General features: G+C 41.6%; 1 protein-coding gene across 6 annotated transcripts in view; it reads left to right on the top strand.

Annotated features, from left to right (window-relative positions):
• ehbp1 (EH domain binding protein 1) overlaps positions 1-21,655 on the top strand; it is a 155,631-nt gene that overhangs the window by 78,829 nt on the left and 55,147 nt on the right. For all 6 annotated transcript variants that reach the window (XM_061746070.1, XM_061746068.1, XM_061746069.1 and 3 more), the window contains 3 exons: positions 4,261-5,055; positions 7,147-7,188; positions 7,799-7,945. In XM_061746070.1, the coding sequence (XP_061602054.1) occupies positions 4,261-5,055; positions 7,147-7,188; positions 7,799-7,945 (984 nt within the window). The remainder of the gene's footprint in view (positions 1-4,260; positions 5,056-7,146; positions 7,189-7,798; positions 7,946-21,655) is intronic.

Genomic DNA, 21,655 nt, shown 5'->3' with positions numbered 1-21,655 from the left:
ATCACTGAGCTTGAAAAGTTTCTTCTTGTCTTCGTGAAACGCAGGGTGCATAGATGGACAGATTTATCATTTAAGGTGATATATCTGATTACATCAGGAATATAAAAGCATATCAAGCTACTCTTGCACACATGTTGGACCACTGCTTTAGATTGAAATAACATTCAGTCAAAAAATGAATTATGAAACATGATTTAAGTCATTAAAACTGCATAAAGTATGATAAATAACATCAGAGTCTATGAGAACTCCGTCACTCATAAACTATTATAAGCACATATTATTTGTTCCTTTTGTTAAGATAAAAATGTGCAGAGATGCCACATTAATAGTCTTAGTTGACAGAAACTGCCCCATTACATAATAAAATCTGACGTCATAGCCCAAGGAGGACATGGATGCATTGAAATCTTATGTAGTTTTTGGGTGTACTTCCATGAAAAACTTGTCTCGGTAGACGTTGTTGTCTTAATGTGGCATGATCAGCACTTGTTAAGCAGCAGTAGAATATATAAGAAGAATAAAGTGTGACAGTGAGGTCAAAAAGACTGTAGCACATGTCAAGACTAACATCGACCCTGAAACAAAACCCAACTCAAGAGCCTCGCTGCCTGCCTCCTCATGCAGCTCTCACTTTCTCCCACTCTCACTCTTTTCTGTTTCCCATTCTTTCATTCTGCTCCTATTGAACAGCAAACTTGTCGCTCTCTTTCACAGCCTACCCTCTCTACCCTGGGCGAGAGGGGAACAATGCAAGCACACTTTGCTCCCATGAATACGTGTTAGAAACCCAATCAGGCCCTCTTATTCCTCATATTCTTTTCTTTCTTTTTTCTTTCTTCCTTTTTCACACACTTTTTCTGACAGGGGAAGGTGGGGGGGGGGACTTTAAACAAGCTGGGTGTAAAGGCAAACTCCTCTCTGTTCTCGCTTTTCTTTTTTTCCCTGCATCACTTCTTTCATCCTGCTTTGTCTGCATAATAATATATACATACACCCCTTTCCCACTTACAAGTATAGATTTTTCCTCCGATTGTTACCTTTTCTATCTGTTATAACGGACTGAATAGGTCAGGGTGATGAAAGGCTAAAAACATAATTGATTGCTACTTGAGAAACATTTCCGTTAAATTTACCACCTTTTTACCCCGGGTGTCTTTCCTACGCTTGAGTTGCCAGTTCTGTTTGTTTGAGAACAAATTCAGTTGGAGAAATACGATTAACTACGCAAAAAGGGATTAATTTTCTCATAAAACATAGCTAAAGTGTAGGAGCCCCAGCTACACTCCAGACCCTTTTATTTTCATGTCTTTCAAGGAAATATTATGACTGTTGGATTTTTAGCCAGCGGTAGTCAACATGCTGTAATCCTTGCTGCTGCTGTTCTGTAGGGAATGTTTAAAGCCCTATATAATGTGGAAATAGGTTTGATAAATGGCAAGAATAAATTATACCCATTCGAAACTAAATAAGCTGAACTCTTTAGGGTCATCAGGATTCTGAAATAATTATTCATAAAATGTGACTCCCTCTTTGTCTAAGTTACAAAGACACACAAATGCAATTTGACCAAACTAGTAAGACACAATGAGTTGAATATTTCAAATCTATTTCTGGCATACTGACAACTTGCTCATACTGGAGGGAGGAAAATGTGAACTCTTGAATTAAATGACTTTTATAAGTGTTAAAAGCTTGAATAGAAATTGACTAGACTTGCTTTCTTGGCTTTTGAACATGTTTCACGTGTAATTTGAAAGGTTTCTGCAGCTCTAACTGTCTGTATGAGGCTCTCACTTTATTTTGGAGACATTTATTCTTGTAAATCTTTGAAGCCACTTGTAATTCACTGACATACCAGTCCCTCTTTTATCAACTTTATGTTGTTTACCAGGCCTGAACATGGCATGATTAACTGTAAAGCACTTTGGTCAACAGTGGTTGTTTTTAAAAGTGCTATATAAATAAAGATAGTTTGAGTTATGATTTGGACACATGGATCAAGGTGTGAATGGAAATGTTAGGTGAAACCTGAAGGCACCTCTTCCGTTTGATACTCCAAAGGCCTGAATCCAATTCAAATCTGTGTCAATTCAAATTGATAAGGCCATCTGGTTGGATGGTGAATTATCTCCAAGAGCCAAGAAAAGGACATCCAGTTGCCTTGAATGAACCCTTTTGAGAATGACCATGACCTGGAGCATTTTCCTCGGTTTAACGTTGGATTCTCCTGTTTAACATAGATGGCTTCCTTCCCGCCACTTTTTATCCACCCATCTTCTCCGTCCAGCGTGTGTACGCCACTGTCCTCGAGAGCATCCCTTATCCTTGAGATGTAGAAACCACCGCCATACATGTGACTTAAAAGACTCACAAGGATGAAAAGCCAGAGATTCCCACCAGTTAGTTGCAAGTGAAGACACATTTTGAAAGAGATGTGGCATGCCTTCAACAGCCAAGAAAAGTCAAATTGTCTTCTATTCAAGCTTTTTAGGATTACCATGACCTGAATAACTGACAATCTGCACCAACATATCGCTCATGAGACTCATAAGGTTGTTGCTACATCAGGAAACATCTGATGTAGCAACAACCTACATCACAGGTGTCCTGGTGCTGCTTTTGAAGCTTTTAAAATAGGTTGGGAGGACTTGTGGTCCATTCTTAGCCATACAGGCCAATAGATCCTGTTTTTCAAGCATTTTGTCATTGATTCATCTGTGTGTTTTGGTTTACTGTATATGTGCTTCAGTCAACCTAACTTCAGATCATGGACCATTGCCTGGACATCTTTTTGAAAAATTGAGATGTCTTGGCACCATTTTAAATATATTGTTCCCACAAGTCCTCAGGATATGATGCTCCCTCCACTATGCGTCCCTTTTTCCTCCCTTAAAACATAGAGCTGAGCCTTCTTGGCATAATATTCAGGAGAAGTGGCAGTAATCTTATGTTTTTATTAGGGCTTCAACAATTCATCGAGTATGTTGATTACAAAAAATCATCAAGGAATTTCTTCTGCCTCGAAGCCTCGTTTAATTAAGAAATAAATATAAAGTTCAAGTTTTGCACAGATTATTTTAGTGTTTTTATTAAGTGATCTGTCTTCTTTTCTATTGTACCGGTATATTTATAATTGGGCTTTAATTAAGCAAAAGTAATTTTTATCCAATTACTTGATTAATCGATGGAACATTCGATAGAATTCTCGATTACCAAAATATTCTATAGCTGCAGCCCTAGTTTTTACATAGTTTGTCCTGCTCGAAATGTTTTAATAGAAGTATTTTTGTGTGCTAAATAGGTGATTGAGGGTGATTAAGAATAGACCAAGTGTCACTCAGAGATGGCAGTTTCATTAAATAAGCTCTAGAATATAACGTAATGTATGCAAAGTTGGAGCTTAATAAGAACAAAAAGACACAATCAATGACACCTCATCTGGACAGAGAGAGGTAGCAACATGACTGAAACGGTTAAGCATGCACTTTAAATCAGCCCCAGAGGTAAAACAAAATGTATAAGAAGCAAACTAGGAGGGGCGTCTGGTCTGAGGAATATCGGGGAGATTGATAGCTTGGCGAGATCTTTTGGAGGCAGTGAAAAGAAATATGGGTGCTGCAACAGGTTGGAATTAGATCAACACTATCGAGCAGGCCAGATACAAGCGGTGATACCTGGGAGAGAAGGGTGAGGACGTTGTGTGTGCACAGGAATTGAAGTTGCATGTGTGTGCTGTTAATCTATTTATTTACCTGTCATTGGCAGCGATAATGGTTTTCATCCCTTCTCTCTGTGTCTCAGTCTATCTTGTGATGGGGGATTGGTTTTCGTGTGTCGCTTGATAATCACACCTGTATTTTCTCATCAGACTCTAATCAGACCAATTACACGCGTGACAGAGAGCGTGGGCATGTTGATGTAGGGGAGCGATAAGGACACACACTCACACACACTTTGGGATTAAGCGCTCTGTCTTGGGGTATCTGCGTCTCTTATCAGAGGGGACAAACATCCCTGACATGATCTGTCAGCAGTCATGCCAAAGGTGCCTCTTACGCACAAACACTCATGAACACATACAGTACTTACTCAGATCATGCATACAGTACAATGCTGCATGCATCAAATACAGTTTCAAACCCATCTCATCAACTCTTGTCACTTCTTCCTTCCTTCTCCGTAGCCAGGGTCTTTATTTCTAAAGTAATTATGACTCTTTAAGTTAAAAATCTGTTGTTGACATCATTATTTTTGCAGGCGTATGATGGCTTTGCCAGCCTGGGCATCTCTCGTCTCCTGGAACCATCGGACATGGTGTTGCTGGCCATTCCCGACAAGCTGACGGTGATGACCTACCTGTACCAGATCCGGGCTCACTTCTCTGGCGAGGAGCTCAACGTGGTGCAGATCGAGGCCAACAGCAGCCGCAGCACCTATAAAGTTGGTGACTTTGAAACTGACACTAACGCCTCCATTGACCAGGACAAGTTTTACGCCGAATTGAACGACGTGCCGCACTTGCAGGCTAACTCTCAGCCCGGCACATCTGCTAGCGGTGTTCCTGCTGAATCTAACGGCGCCGAGGCTCCCGAGGAGGATTTGACAGAGCCGCAGGTTGGAGTAAATTCAACCATCTTGCCGACAGCAGGTCCTTTGCAATCCTCACCTCCTGTCCCGTCGCCACGCACAGTATTACCTGCCACAGCTACAAACTCAACTCACCTGACACAGTCGGGCTCCGAGGACAGGGGGAGTATCTTTAAAGCTAACACTTTAGACCTTAGCCAGTTACCACAGAGGGTAGAGAAAGAGACGGAAAAACAACACAAGGAGGAGGTGGGCAAGGATAGAGTGGAGGGGGATGCCAAACTAGCCTCCCCAACCAGAACCCCCTCTTCACACTCACCACCTCACCAGAAACTGGGCTTTTCCTACAACCGGGATGCTGACCTCATTAAGAAGAAGAGAGCCAGTCTGCGTCACTCGGAGTCGGAGCCCGTCTCTGACTCTGCATCGTCTCCTGTCAATCACACAGACGTCCCCATCAAGCAGGTAAAAGAACATCAGTACAACAGTATTAAACACTTGTCCCATTGTTACCGTATTTTCCGCACTATAAGGCGCACATTCATTGAATGACGTATTTAAAAATGTTTCCATATATAAGGTGCACCGGATTATAAGGCGCACTAAATATATGGTAAAATACCGTACTATAGTGGCTGAAGTTGAGTTACGTATCTACCTGATGGAGCTGCGCTACAGGAAATGCTACAAAATCCTACAGAAAATGCAAAAAAAAACAAAAAGAAAAGTACTGTATGTCAAACTTTGTTAACCAAATAAAAACCAGCTTTGCTCCGTCTCGTCAAAGTCGCCATTATGCGAGTCAGCGTCGCTGCTGTTGTCTTGAACGTCTGTGACGATTCCTGACGTTTTTAGCGCCATTACTTCGGTGACACCAACTACATTACCCACAATCCCCCTGACTACAGTAACAGAAATTACCGTAATGATCATATATAAGGCGCACTGCCGTTTTTGAGAAAATTAAAGGCTTTTAGGTGCGCCTTATAGTGCGGAAAATACAGTACTTCTTTAAACACCCTCTGGACCAGTTTGTACAGATACGTTCAGACCAAACAGTTATGACTTTTCTATAAGTGTTATTTTATTTGGTTTTACTCAATTTACATTTACACCAAAGATAAGAACTCTGGAAGTTATCAAATGGCCAACTAATGGGTGATGGAGGAGTTACAGTTCTGCAACACATACAAGATTTATAAGCCTCTGGCTTCGCTGCCACGCTGTTTGTATGTTGTTTTTTTTATGTGAATGGATTTAAGACACACATTCTACCTTTTACAAATGTTTCCAAGTTGCTTCTTTTTCTCTGTGATTTTGGCTTCCAATGTTGCGTCTAAATGTTCGACCAAAAACATGTAGGTCAACTGAAGCAGCTCCTATTCAGTTAAGTCATTTCGATCGGTCACTGTCCAGCTGTTGAACAGAAAGTTATCACTCCGTTTGAGCAGTAACGGCCAACAAAGTTTAAAACTGTGGACCGGTGTTGCAAAAGCCATAAAAATGTTCCTGCAGTCAGAAGCAGCTTCTGTTGTAGACTTATTCTCACTTAATTCTGTTATTAGGATTCTGACAGCATATATCTGACTAGCCTCTAAATGGATTGTCCATGTTTTTATCCTTCCTCCCTAGCTTTGATTGAAACTTTCAAAGCAATGTCAGTCATAAAACAGAGGATGTGGTGAACATTCATTCCCTCCTGGCGCTCTTTAAGCTTCAAATTCCAACCTCTCTGATACCATTTCAGAGATGACCGTACTGAAATTGTCCCATTCCGCATTAGATGTTGTCATCAACTGTCTCGTTACCGGGAACCGGGCACATCCAGGCCGGGCCCTTAACATGTAGCGACTACAGAAAGCACCTACAAGAACCCCCTGCTTTGACATTTCATTATATTTTTCATTATATTTCTCATCCCTGCAGTTGATGACAGTTGGTGCCGTGACTGCTCACGCGTGGCGATGCTTCGCACATCATCTCGTCTCACACACAGACACACACCTGTATCCATGTGTGCACTCACTCATGCACACAAACACGCTCTGAATGCTGCACCGCCTGCATTGGTTAACCCCAGATTACTGCTTGTTGTTTACAAGTTGAAAGGTCACGGGGCAGGCGAGAGGTTGGGGGAGGTATGACAGTCATGACACCCCATTTTTAATCTGTTGTTATCTGGCTGGTGGGATGCTTCCTCGCCTACATCCGGGGCCAGATTGAAATGGTTGGAGAGATAAATGCATTTTACAAACAGCTTGGTTCTTGTAATGTGCCGTTTAAACCAAATTCTGAAGTCTAGTGTTTTTGATACTTTTGAAAGCTGTCATCTCTTCCTGCCACTAAACCCAAACAGGACTGTAAACCCAGTTTATGTACCTGTCCTCCTAAAACCAAAAGTGCACATCATAGGCACTATACTCCTACTTTAAATACAGCATTTATTTATCTTCTTCTATGTCCTCTTACTAAGTAATGAATCAATTTGATACTATATGCATGATGGCTGGTACTTACTGAGTGCCTGTTATGTTGTATTTCTTTTCTTTTCCAAAGGAGCCATCACCTTCATCTGTATCCAGTCCTCCTGCTGAGAAGGTGCGTCAAATATTTAAATCGAACTACAGTTGATGAGTTTATATTCCTATAGTCATAATAGTATTTTCTTTACTAATTTAGAGATGCAGAAATTATTTTGGATTATTCGAATACAAGTAACCCAATGAGGTTGAATCTAATCTCTGGGAGGTGAAGGTGACGTATCATCAGTCTGGTCACTTAAGAGCAAAACACCAAACAGATCTTCATCTGTGAACATGACAGGCAGCTCCTGCACCTCTGTCTCAAGATGAAGTCAGTCCAACGTCAGACCTCCTCCCAGATCGGACGGCTAAAAATTAAATGCTGCCAGTCAGTTTTGTTTTAGGGCGAATTTACCGGTAATACGATTCATTGAAGTTGTTCTAATACCATTAGCACAACACCTAAGACATGATGGATAACACAATAACCACTTAGGGAATGCATGATTCGATTATTTAAAAAAGAAAAAGAAAATCCTAATTATCTTGACGAGTATTTTATCTATAAATGCCCAAATCTAACCTACTTTATGCCATACTTCCATTAGTAAAATGAAATATCGCTAGTTTGGTTTTCGTCTTTACCACTGTTGGGATATCTGATCAGACGTTGTTTGTGTACGTAGAGGGTACTGTCCCGTCAGGAGGAGCTGAAGGAGAGAGCCAGGCTTCTCCTGGAGCAGGCCCGCAGAGACGCTGCCATGAAAGCCAGCAACAAGAATGCTCCCAACTCGGCCTTTCCTGCACCGACCAGGCCGGCAACCGTCAACGACGTAAGTCAAAGTCATGGACCATTGCTAAGTATGCTATTGGACTGAAGCTGTCACTCTTAATAAGTTAGACACATGGTTGGTCTTGTTTGTTTGTTTTTTCCGAAAGTTCCCGAATAAGGAAAATAACCTGGAGGTAAGTAAGTAAGCGGCAGCCACAATCAGAGCTGGAAAAGATTTGAAATGCATCCTTATCTCCGTCTTTAGCACAGGAAATAGAGGAATTTTAAATTAAAACATTTAACTGGCTTTTTCACCAGACTCTAACTGAGGCTGAATGAGACTTAACGCTGGTTAAAATTTCAACATTTTTGCCCATATTTTCAGGTTACTGACAATTTACCTAATTTGGAGGCAAATTGGACTTTAATTGGTGATGGTCCTTGAGGCTCGCTGGCATGGCACAAACTTTACTAGACAGTGTGGATGAGTTGGAGAGCTCAAGAAAGAAGCAGAAGGGACCTGGGATGGTGAAGTCCCTCACTTATTGCACCTTAAAGGGGACCTATTATGAAAAACACGTTTTCGCTTGTTTTAACATATGTGGTGGTATCCCCTCAGCCTTCCAACTCAGAGAAGGAGGAAAGCAACCAAATTCTGCAGTGTCTGTACAGCCGCCCGTCCAGTGTGATGTGGCTTCCACGAGCCGTTCACATTCTGCTCCCGTCGTTACGTAACGACAGGAGCGATGCGTGAAACCACGCCCACAACTAACTCCGCCGGCCGGAGCTTCTGCCATTTTTTCGTAGCGGTGTATCGCGTCATTCAGGCAGCCAATCAGCACAGTGGGAATGGGAAGATAAAGACATGGTTCAGAGGCTGAATTTCTAATTTATTTAGCAAAAAAATCAAAAGCTTGTTTTTAAGACATTCAAGGCCTGTTTAAGGCCCCGTTTACACATAGCCAGGTATTTACAAAAACGGATATTTCCCCCTCTACGTTTTGAAAAATTACATCGTTTACACAAGATCGTTTTCAAAATCTCTTCGTTTACACGATTCCGCATAAATACGCTGTTAACATCATGTCAGCCAATCAGAATCCTGGAAAAACATCAACAAATGACACGTGTAGCTTCCAGTTAAGGCTGATTTATGGTTCCGCGTTACACCAACGTAGAGCTTACAGCGTAGGGTACGCGGCGACGCACACCGTACGGCGCGCATCGCCGCGTACCCTACGCCGTAGGCTCTGCGTCGATTAAACGCGGGACCATAATTCAGGCTTTACTTCCAAGACGGAACGAGAGTCTAAGTGTGACTTTAGAATATAAAACAGGTAAAATACAAGAATATATTGACGGTGGCCAAACTAATTGTAAACACAGGTCGCACACATGACGCTGGTGACGTTTCTGTCTCATAATGTGACGTTCTGAAGTCTAAATCTCCGTTTTCTCTGTTTAGACGCAAACGTGAAAACAGAGTTTTTGAAAATCTCCACTTTGGCCGAAGTTTTCAGAAATGATCGTTTTTGGTGACTTTGAGCTCCGTTTTCGTGTAAACGAACGGTCAAAACGCATGAAAACGCCTCAGTTTTTGCTCCGTGTAAACAGGGCCTAAAATAGGTATTCAATGCCATAATAGGTCCCCTTTAATATTTTCAGGGTTTAATAAAACAACAGACTTGACAAAGACGAGACGTGGATGCAACACTGCTAGTTTTCTTCAACAGCATCTGTAACTTGTAGTTGTAAGTTGTAACTGTTTGATAAAGACCAGGCCTAATCAAACACTTGTGACCCTCTGTCAGCATTTTTATAAGTAAATTCTGTCTTGAACAAAGCTTGGTTGTACTGGATGACTGTTCAGTATCACCCCAGTGTTCAGGAGGAGCTAATAGTGTGTCCAGCAGTCTTCTCAACAACCTTATTCCACTTGCACTGTCTCTATTTGCTGCTCAATACACTTTCAACACTCTGGAAAAGCCTGCCTGTCTGCACTGTCTGCAGTTTCTTGCTGTGTTCAGTCACTTTCATGAGCACTTTATGAGCGAGCTTTGAGAAGGAGAGGAGTTTTTACCTCAATAGTTTCAGCTGAGACTCTCATGGGCTGCTGAATGTCACAGCCTGAACACGTCAGTGAGAAAAACTCAAATTTGGATGGACTTCTTCATCCTTTTTTTTCCTCACCATAAACATCATTCTCGAATGAGATTCTTTCTTTGGTCATCTTGATTCTGCACAATTTTTATGACATCCCCAACCAAATTTTCTGCCCCAACGACCCCACCTCCTGAAATTTCCCCCACTGCAATGAGTAAATGTTGTACACAAACACCTGTCAGCAAAAGTGCTTTCATGGTAAAGAGAGGTTTAAGAATCACTGCACTGAAGCTAACTTGACTAGAAATGACGCAAGTGAAATTGCCAGCTCTGAACTGAGCACGCTCCACTGCACATAATATACTGGGAGGAAGGGACACACTGATGAACCTGAAGTTACCCGCGGAAAGCAGCGCGGTCAAATCTTCGGAAATATTTCCAACTATTTCAGAGGACATGAAGTAGCGTGAGGAAAAAAAAAAAACAATAGTCTAGTGAGAAGGTGACGACAAGGGGTTTGAGAAGAAAAATGAAATAAATACCTTTTGGTAATGAAATATCTAAAAGGCAGCAGCCACATGCTCCTTTATTTGCTGCATGAAACCACAAAGAGAAATATGCCCTTGAATTTGTATATTTATTTATATATATATATATTTTTATAAGTGTGCATATTTGTGTGTGTTGTTGACGTGTGTCTGTGTAGACTCATAAATGTGTGCGTCCATGATTGCGTGCCAGCCACAGGAATAACCGTTTCAGAATAATCTGAGGAAATAAACGAGGACCTTCCAAGGACTGGTGGCATTAAAAGTCTTCAGAGGAAGAGAGCAAATTAAAAGAGTTTTCCAAAGCTGTTGCAGCACTGATATATTTCCTTAGCAACAAAAAGAAAGGTCCTCCTCTTTCCCTTGTTGTGCAGCAAGATGGCTGACTTCACTCAGATTAGCTCCTTAAAGTAGCCAGACCCTTCCAGTCTTTCTCTCTCCCTCTCCTCCTGATTTCCTCACTCATTTCCAAGGACAATTGGTTAATATCCCCTTCACACACACACACGCACACACACACACACACACGCACACACCCCTATGCATAAGGTAAGACAGGAAAAGAGGAAGGTTGTGAGGGAGATATTGAATTGTTTACACTTTTTTTAATAGAAAACATTGATCAAAGGAATACGACTGGCCTCGAGGCCAATGTGCTGATAATTGTTAGTGATTCAGATTAGATTACTTGATGTCTTGTTTTGATTAGCATGAGTTTGTGTGTGTGTGCGTGTGTGTGTGCCTGTGTGTGTGTGCCTGTTATCAGCTGAAGAGGCATGAGCGTTTCCCATTTAACTCTCCATCTGTCTAAGTAGGTGCTTTGCGGTTTAGCATGCATGAGGTATAATTTAATTCAATTAAAGCCAGCTTCTTTCTTCCCGGGAAGTGGCTAATTTGCAGGAGGGAACCGCATTAGCTGTTTTAGGGGTGTAGCTTTCAAAATAAAAATGATAAATTGGCCTAAATTAGCCATAAGCACCATTTATCTATTAACTAATACCATGTCTTTGTCAAAGCCGTCAGGACTTTGCAGGGTTTCTAATAAAAATGTGACCTCTATTAGAAGTACCTCGTGTTCACAATTGCTCTGATATCTTTCCATTAATTGATGTGATCACAGAGCTTCCTCACATTTGACATCATACCCTTCATCTCCTATATTCAATATAAAACTGCCATCTTTTTTTTTTTTTGCCTGTACGATGAAAATGAAGTTTTAGTTTGAGTCAGTGTGTTGAGTATGGACCCCCACAAATGTGCAGCTTCTGTGACTGTATGTTTGGTAGTTGGTTGTTGGTGTAACCCCGTTCCCCTGACCTTTGCTCTCCCTCCTGCCATCTCTAATTGTAGCCCACAGTGACTAGTTCTTTCATCTAAGGTTACAGGTTCAGTTTTCTCTCCTCCTCTTTTCCCCTCTCTGCTCTCAGTCACTCTCTGTCATTCTCTCCCTCTTTCATGTCAGTTGTTCTCACTGTTTCTTTCCTTTCTCACCACTTTCCGTTTCTATTTGTCTGTTTCTTGATTCTTTTCCACACATCCTATGGAAAAGCAGTTATTGTTTGGTGCTCGCCGCCACCTTCACGTGTTCCTCCGCCCCGTAGGTGATCTAAATGTCTTGTACCGTCGTAATGTCACCACCTCAAACCTTCATGGCTACGATAACTAGGTCAAAAACTTTATTTCCTTTATTGTTTTATATCTTTGGTGATGAAATGCCAAATTTTGTTAGTTTTCATTTGCTCTTCAGTAATTCTCAGTTATTATTTTAATAGAGAAGCGGCTGTGTGTCTGTGTGCGTCTACGTCTGTTCGCTTCAGGTCTCCTCATCTATTAGCAGATGAGAACTGTAATTTCACAGCGGCCTGGCCAGGCTAATTATCAGAATTCACACTAGGTTTAGGATGAGTGTGTGCACCCCAACACACACGCATGCGCAGCCGTGCGTATTTCTCAGCACGCGTTGGGGAAGCAAAGGCATGTGTACTTTATGTGCAAGTATTTGCCCCCCACCCCACCCGTGCACGTTTTCCTTTACTTTTCCAGCGTTTCAGTGTGTGCGCTGGTGGTATGCGTTGGAAAGTGCACGCAAATGTCTGGGTGTTTTCCAGGTAAGAGTTCCCCTGCTCACTGACTCGTTGTGATTCCTATAATTGGCTGCCGTTTGATTTTTGCCGACCAGCGCCCCGGCCCCCCCGACCCAGCCCGACCCCCCCCACCACGCTACAGCTCTCCCCTCCCTCTCCCCCTCAGTAGTGGAGGACTCCTGGGTCCCTGCTGGTGTGACCCAAAGGTGTTGTCATCCACTCCCATCTGCTGTCTGTCCTCTGATCTTGATTTGACTGACATCTTTCCCTTTCTTTCTTTCTCTCTCCCTTTCTTTCACTGGATCAAAACAAAGGCATTTGGTTGACCTCCAAAAATCCAGAAGTTTGCACCGAGAGAAATGATATTGCATGTAACTCATTTTTTGATGCGTTTCATCCGAGCAAGTGTAAAAGCAAGCAAGTGTTTTCTTTGCATAGATGTTTTAACAGGCTGCTGTTCGCCTTGAATTCCAAACAATGGGCAGATTTTCAAGGCTATTGTCGGGAACTTTTATTGTCCCAAAACACATTGCAAGACACGGACATTCATCCATCTCGATGTCCCCTTAGTGCAACCTTTTTTCCTTGGAGCCCCCCCTACTTGTGTCTAAGACCAGCCAGGCCCCCCGACCAGTACGTGCTAGCACCAAAATAGTCTTTAATTGAAAAAATTAACATTAATTATGTTTTTTTGATACATTTCTCTTGGTTTACTCTGTACATATGACTTTGTTTTTCTCCAATGTCACCAATGTATAAAATATGCACAAAAGGACATAAAAATATTTCTGAAAAATGTCTCTTTTAATATGAGACCAACATTTTTTTAACATTTTTCCTTTAACTACCTGTCGGAGTAGATTAAATGTTGAGTAATGATATGATAATTAGGAATGAAATAATTTCCTGTGTTTGTCACCAGTGTATAGAAAACACAAAAAATATTCAAGACATTCATAAATTATTCCTAACAATGCCTTATGAATGACTCAGTCGCAAATATAATTTTTACAACTGCATAATTTCAAAGCAGACAAAGTTTCGCGCCCTCCCAGAGATCTCTGGCGCCCCCCCAGGGGGGGAGGACCCCAGGTTGGGAGACACTGCCTTAGTGTACGAGTGATCTCGTCTCGTTCATCACCTCTGCTAAGCCTAGTTTATGCTTCTGTGTAGCAGCCATGCATGTAGGTTACCATAGGTTAGCCATGGCCCCAACGCCGTCATTTTCCGTTTATACTTCTGTGTTGCCGCCTGCGTCCTGTAATTACACCCCCGACCACTAGTCAGCAGTGTAGATTCTTTTGTGTACTTCTTTCTTGAACCTTCCCTTCTTCCATTCATGAATAATGGCAACATTAGAGTAGATCTTGTGTGACGTGGTTCATAAATGTTAAACCGCAGTTAATTTTAATGAAATTGCATAAACAAAGAGTTTAATTGAGAGACATCTAGCAATCTTTGTGGTGCGGAGATTATGTATTGTATAAATTAATATACTTTCTGACCTCTTCAGTAGTCACTTGTCAATCTGCTCCATCTCTGTTGCTGTTCGTTTTGAAAATGGTGGTGAAGAAGTAATAGCCGAAAATATTTAAATGGAAATACAAGCAAATCAATCATATCTCTGTCCACGTGAACACATAGTTACATTTGGAGAGAAGTGCACATCAGGCTACACCGCTGGGTTGATGCCTATGCTGTAGTTGCATCGTACCTTCGTGGCAGAAGCATAAATCAGGCTATACAATGCAAGCAAACAGAAACACAACCATCTCAGTGTTGATTCTGATTTGTTATAATTTTCTCTCTTTATCTTTGGTAACTTCTTCTTTTATTCATTAGCATTTAACAAGCGTGGGAAGTAGTGCACTGCCGCTAATGGAAACCCACCCAATGACAGTATTTGGGTCCTCTCATTTTTAGAACCAAATTCACTTCAACAATTTATTGCAACAGTGGTTTCACTTCTATCCACAATATCCCTGTGAGAACATTGTCAGGGGAAGGACCACTTCCTGATCCATAAAGTTTGAAAATATGCATTGCCCGTAATGCAATGTGTTGATGATTATACTCCAGAATAAATGTTTTAGCTGAATGTTTTAGCTGGGGGGGTGGCGGGGCTGTTTGTGCAGCCTTTTTTCTTTTTTTTGCAAGTCCAAAAATTAAATTGTGAACTGTCTCTTCCACATTACGGTCTCAGCCCCCCTCCTCCTTCCTCTCTCCTTTTCAACTTTCTCCCAGAGTTAATAGTTTTTCAGCAGGTCTCATTTAAATGTAGCTGCCATCCCTTTCTTCTTCCAGTTCTCAGTTTTTTCCCCCCTCTCTCTCTCTCTTTCCCTCACTCCCTCCTCCTTTCTCCTGCTCTGTCTCTTTTCTTTTTGAAGAATCTGCTCCTAATGAAACTAAATAGTTTGCCGGGGAGTTTCTTTGGACTGTGTGTGTGTGCTTGTCTTGGAGTGTGATGGTATGTGTTGTGGCTGAATTGGTTGGAGTGGAGATCAAAGGCAGCGTCTAAAGTGAGTGTGTATGTGCGTGTCTGTTAACGAGCAGGAGAGAGACAGCTCTCTGAATTGCATCACAAGAGCTGATCAAGCCTTCAGAGAAGAAAGCTGCAATTCACCTACACTTACATACCTCTTCAGAGCACATGTACCACTCCGTCTCTCTCTCTCTCTCTCTCTCTCTCCTTATTTTATTCACATTTGACCAAGTGGAAGTGTCAGGTTTTTTTCTGGGCTTTCTTTTTCTCAAACACAATTTTTCTTTTCAAAAGGCACTTTGTTATGAAAACGCTGAGGAATAAGAAGAAAAGACAAGAGTTTTTAGTAGTCTATTTTTTCTGAATGCAGGTCAAACTTTTCTGACTTGTAAAAGTGGGATTTACCATGTTTTTATATAATACGGGGCCCTTTTAGGAGAGGTATTCACAGAAATTCAACTCAAAGCTGAGATAAATATTTGTGAAGTGCATTGTTTCCTCACAAAAAAAAAGTGTTTTGATATTCAAAGGCAGACCCTGAATTAAAATTCAGTTGGAAAAGCTAGAAATGTGTAAATAGTGTTTCCCTTTAATGCTTTCATACATACACTTTCTTAATAGGGAAACAGTTTAAGTTTAAAAAAAAAAGTACAAGCAGAAGGCATTGGACACTGTGTTGCTAAGGTACAGTGAATGCAGCATAATTTGAAGTTGGGTTCAGGTCAAATGGTCAAATACGTAGAAAACAATTTTGATGCTGGTTAATTCTGCTCTGAGCTTGTACTGTGATGCAGTTCAAGAATTTCAAGCATCAAAATATGTGCCCCCAAGCACTGAATAATGTTATCCTCTTGATTCCCAGTGAAACTGGAGTTTTGATGCCACACTTTTTTGAGGGCAAAGAAAACCACATAAGTGATATCATTTCTTTCAAGAACACTTAATTAAAAAAAGCCTTTTAAAATAAAACAAACTTTTCATATTGGTTAATAACTAACTATGATAGAAGTAAACTATAATAATATATAATCTGTTTTGTGGTTCTTCTTATTGGTGATTGGAGGTGATGCAGTACATCTGCAAAGACCTGCTGCTGAATCTTCTCCTGATGTTTCCAACAACTTCCTCTGAAGTTGGGGCTCTTGCCAGTAAATGAGTAGTTGTACAGTAAAGCTATTATTTCTAGTGAGTATTATTTTTCATTAAAAGGGGGCGGGGTTTGAAGTCGTCTCGGGTTCTCCACCTCTTTCTTTGTCTCTCCTCCTCTTCCTCAGTAATTATCGCTTCTATTCAAAAGGGCAAAACTTTGGTCTGACTTGTGTGCTCCACTCTACCTGTTCTACCTGTCCTCCTGTACGAACCCTTTGTTGAATACACAAGCACATGCATGCACACCTCTCCCAGGCCTCTCCTTGTGCTCAGAAAGCCCCGACACGTTAGTCGTATAGGCTGCACTTCCATCTCCACATCTCAGATTCATATTTCTGTAAATATAATGCACACATACACGCACGCACAGACCCCTATCATGGGCACGCACCCGTCAAATCATAATTAGGCCGTGTCCCGGTTCTTTGATAGCCATGTACAGTGACTCTCCTTTAATTCTTTATCAAATGCATTGATCGCGGTGGGCCTCGCATGCCCATTGATCCGCGCACTCCGTCTGGAGGCAGCCGATAAGCTCCCCTCTCTGTCTCCCTCTCCCTCCCAGTTTCCCCCATCACTCCCCTTTTGCTCTGTCCTGCTAGTTTCACCTAAATTTAAGCCAAAAATTAACACATTTCTTAATTTGATGCATGTAATGTTTTTGAATAGGCTTATATTATAATCATGGCTAGGTCTATAACGACCACTGTAAACAAAACATTTGGCCAATTCTCCACCTTTGCTGTGTTTTTGAAGTTGAAGAACAGATTTCCTATAAATCTGACTGCTTTTGCCTCATAAAGGATGTTGCACTTGTTGTTTTCATCCTTTTACCATCAATGCTCTGTCTCTTAACTTCTGTCTTCTTAGCACAGAAATGCAGCAGGACCAGGGGTCATTTTAAACTGATTATTACCGTGATGGAAATGTAAAGAAGAATTGGTTGTAACATATAGACTGTTTGCCAGGATTTATGTTTGTATAGTGCTCCTCATCTCGTGGGAATGGAGAGGACAGGGTTTGATAATGCTTCCCCCCCTGTCCTTGTGATTTGCCATAGGATAGGTTTGAATTTGAACAGCTTCAACACTGACTGAGCTCTACCTGCATCTGCATCACGTCTGAACCATCGTTCCAAACAATGGTGTGTGTGTTCGGTAACTCTTTGCGTGTGTGCCAGCACCAGATAGAGACCTAAAGCACCTCTTCACTGTGAATTAGCCTGTCATGACAAATGTCTGGAGCTGCATGACTGGCTGCCAGACTGGCTGGCTATCTGGGAGGTTGGCAAACCCTTTTAGATAGTGATTGTGTCTGCACCCGTGTGTGTGTGTGTGTGTGCGTGCGTGTGTTTGTGTGCAGCATCACTCTGTGCCCACGCCAGGTCTCTGTACATGGCCAGTGGTGCGTGCCCTCCCACCCTCTTTCTGCTTGCCCAGAAAAAGAGCAACCAAAGCAGCAACCTGCTCCCCCAGCTCAAAGGGAGCTTCCAGAGCGAAGAGGGGTCCTCACACGACGCCAGGCCCACAGAGGAAGCCTCTGTCTCAGCCTCGCACTCAACCGTTTAGCCTCTCTTCCCCTTTAGGTACCCAGCAGTCAGTGGAAGACACAGTCTGCAATTGTTCTTGTTGACGCCATTTAAAAAAGAGAAGTCTCTTCTCCTCCTGAGTCTCCCCTGGCGAAGCCTCGCTGCCCACTGACCGCCAGCTGACACGCTTTCTCTCCTCCTTTTTTTCTGCTCGTGTTTTTGTTCCACCTTTGATCATGTCATGACGTGGCTCGTTGAGTTTGTACTTTTTGTGTTTAAGTTGAATCCCTGTGGATATTGGATCGACTGATGTCGTTGTCCGGCCAAATTAAAAGCCTGTCTGTTTGCGTCTATTGTCACTTTCCAAGTTTAAAATGGCAAGCGTAATTGTTTTCCCTGGAACTTTGTCCACTAGATGGCATTTAATTTCCTCCTGGTCAACAAATTCTCCCTAAAAGAAAAAAAGAAAAAATAAATGACTTCTATCACATCTTGCTGCTACAGAACAGTAGGTTTTAATTTGAATGCAAAGTTGGTAGCGCTTAATTGACAGGCACCAGCCTCAATAGGTCCAGCCATAAGATGAAATTTGAAAGTACCCAGGAATTACGCAATGAAATAATGTCCTCTCATCCACATCTAAATTATTTAGAGCTTTGATTGACATAAGCAACTCTGGCTGTTAATTCCTGCACGATGGAAAGCAGTGAGATACCAGAACTGGAATCCTGCAGCATCTTGCAAAACCTGCATGAGCACTGCATTACATTCATCAGTCTCTCGCAGACATAAAATCTGATTCTCTGAGCTTTTTGTGCATTTGCAGTCTTCAAGATCTGTTTTTACCCTTTTTTTCTTAATGAAAACCAAAAGAACTACTTTAGATTGCTGTTTCACTGTGATTGAAAGTCGACTTTTTCCAGTACAAACTACACTAGAGTAATTTAATACCCCAACATTGACTTGCCACATAAAATTAGCAATAACATAGAAAATACTTGACATGGCTTGCATTTTTCTTAACACAATGAAAAGCCTCTGCTGCCATCCATATTCTCTTCATTTTCACATGGCGGCTCTGGAGCCGATAGAGCAAGGAGCCAGTCACATGCTTTCATTCTATAGTGATATAATCCTAGCCTCTGGATAGCTAAAGTCAATTTCCCATTTCCTTTCCCCAAAATGGCTAACAACAACAAAGCAATGTGATGTTTTGGATTGTGTTGGTGCCTGAGTTTTATGTATATGTATACAGAAGATCATGCACTAAACTGGTAGTTGTGGCTCTATCTGTGAAGGCCAGGTTGGATATCAGAACCAGCCCATAGCCACAGGGCTAGCAGTAACCCTACTGTTTATCTTATTACATTATAAAAGCAAGGATAAGCTCACTCACAAAACATGCAAATAGAAAAGGAAGAGCACTCTGGAGATACTGGAACAAAACAAAGAAATGTATAGAAGTAATCAGCCTTGACATGTTCGTCTGAAAATAATTCTGAATTCAACTGTCTTAAGTACATCTGAACAGAAATCACCCACATTTTGATAGTCAGGTTCATACCATCTGTGTGTTTTAATGTTAGTTTAAATCATAAATCACTTCAAAAATTGTGAGTTCTTCAAAAGTGGTATTTTGTGTTTCACACTCAGTACAAAGTTTTGTCTTCGTACCATGCACTTTTTTTTAGACCCTGCTTTAAAAATTCAGTTCGGTTCTCTTTAAGTTACACAGATGGATCTGTGTATTCAGAGCCGGTAGTCATGTCATGTCTGTTTATCAAATATGGAACTCAGTGAATCCAGTTCTCGACACAGCTGTTGCTTTGCTTCTCATTTCAGTTAAGTGTGCTTCCATTCAGTGTTCTTACAAGGTAGTCACAGTTAAATCTTTGGCTAAATTTCATGTGGTGTCGACCAGATAAAAGGTAACTCTTGACCTCTAGTCCCTTGACCCCCTACTGGGTTGTGAAGTACAGTTTGGCTGCTGCAGGTTTAATAAACTTCAGAGGAGAGTTGCAATAAAGAGCTTGCGCTAATATGGTTGTTGTAGGTCTTTATCAAACATGGTGCCTTACGCTGGGGCCAAATATCTCCACCTCTGTGTCATTAAATCAAAGGACATTATTCCAGAAGATTTGATCAGATGTGACTTTAAAAACCAAGTCTTGAGATGTCTTTTCTGGGACGTTCACTTGTGGAAAGATTGGCAGCTAGCTTTAGTATTTTATTAAATTAACTTTCTCACTGTAGAATAACGATACCAATTTCCTTGGAAATGGTGTTTCATCTTTTTCCTGATTGATGGGAAGCAACAGTTGCTTCTTTAAGGTTGGTTGCTGATGTCTTTGCTCCTTAGCATTGGGTCGTCACCTGAATCTCCCAGCCCAAGGAAGTATGTGGTAACATGTCATGTGTTGTTTCTCTTCTCAAGTTGTATTTACCTGATTTTAAGCCTTGGTAAAGATTCTAATACATCTCATACTTGTTTTTCCCTGAACATCCTGTCTTGAACGTTCTGGTCAAACAGCTGAGAGAGAAGTCTTCTCAACACACTCGATACGTCTCTACAGGCACTGTCAACACTCTTCTCCTCTCACTCCTGTCCTCCATCTTTATCTCTCTTTCGGTCTTTTTCTCTTCCCCTGACTGTCTCTCTTTTTTATCTCTTTCCCTCTCTAAGGTGTGTTCTCTCCTCCCTGTAGGCATCCCTCTGGGCTCGCTCTCTCCCTCTCTCTCACGCAAACACACAAACACACACATTCACCAGCACACGCACAGAGTGCATTAGGGTTGCTGTCATTTACAATACAGCCCCATTGTCCCGGCTAAACAATAGCTACAAACAAACAATTGACATGGAAATGGAGAGATGTAGCTCATTAGCGGGCGCTGCTTGTTTTGTTAATGGATAAATGGGTGGCTTCAATAGGCCGGCCCTAAAACCCCTGCCTCAATATGGAGAAGCCTGATTAACAGGAAACCACAGGGAGCGAAACGGTGACAGAGAAATACAGCTTCTCTCTCCCCTGGGTCGTATGTGCTTGTGTATGTTTAGGAGGGGGGTGCCGCTCTACAGTGTGTCTGTGTGTGTGTGTGTTTGTGTTTCAGCAGAGTTCACGTATGCAAGTGCAAGACGAGGCTTGTGTGAAATGTTGCCGTCACAAAAGTTGGCAGTGTGTTTTGAATCGGCATGGGCTCTTGTAACTTTGCTCTGCTGCTCTTTACACATTTTTTTGTTTCTTTCTGCTCCTTTTATCTGCTACGTTGGCTTTTATTTTCAGAACTTAATTTTAAACATCCTCTCTTGGATATTTGTGGGTTTTTTTTACATTGGCCTTGCTACTTCATGTAACTTGAGGCCTGTGCTGTGTGTGTGTGTGAGTGTGTGAGTGTGTGCTCTTGGTCAGGTCATCATCAGTTAAGTGCCTGTCAATTGACATCATCAAGGTTTGGCTGGTTGCTCTGTCAGTGTGTGTGTGTGCGTATAGTGGCCTGTGCTATCAGCAGGATCAGATTGGATCGACCTGAAAATGGCATTTCTGCCATTGCTCTGATTGTGACAGCTCAATACTGTATCTGTCTAGTGCCAAGATGAGGTGTCTGTTTCTGTTTATATGCTCCTAACTCCATAATGCAGTGAGAAGTGCACAGGCATTTCGATAACAAAACTTTTCACTCTGCAATTTGTGGGAGTGGGTGCATCTTGTGGCCACAGCAGAGTATCATCTAAAAGCAGTGTGCACTCTTAATATAGTCATAATATGATATATTAGAATTTAAATACTATGTAAAACAAAGCAATGCTTTTATAGTACTTCATTAAAAGCTAGATTTTATTTCTCCTGATTTGTTTCCCCCTCTGGATCTAGGAAAA

Source organism: Cololabis saira, chromosome 17 (genome assembly GCF_033807715.1).
Source record: "Cololabis saira isolate AMF1-May2022 chromosome 17, fColSai1.1, whole genome shotgun sequence".
Lineage (NCBI taxonomy): Eukaryota > Metazoa > Chordata > Actinopteri > Beloniformes > Belonidae > Cololabis > Cololabis saira.
The sequence above is the reverse complement of the archived record's forward strand: the minus strand, read 5'-3'. Positions and strand labels throughout refer to the sequence as shown.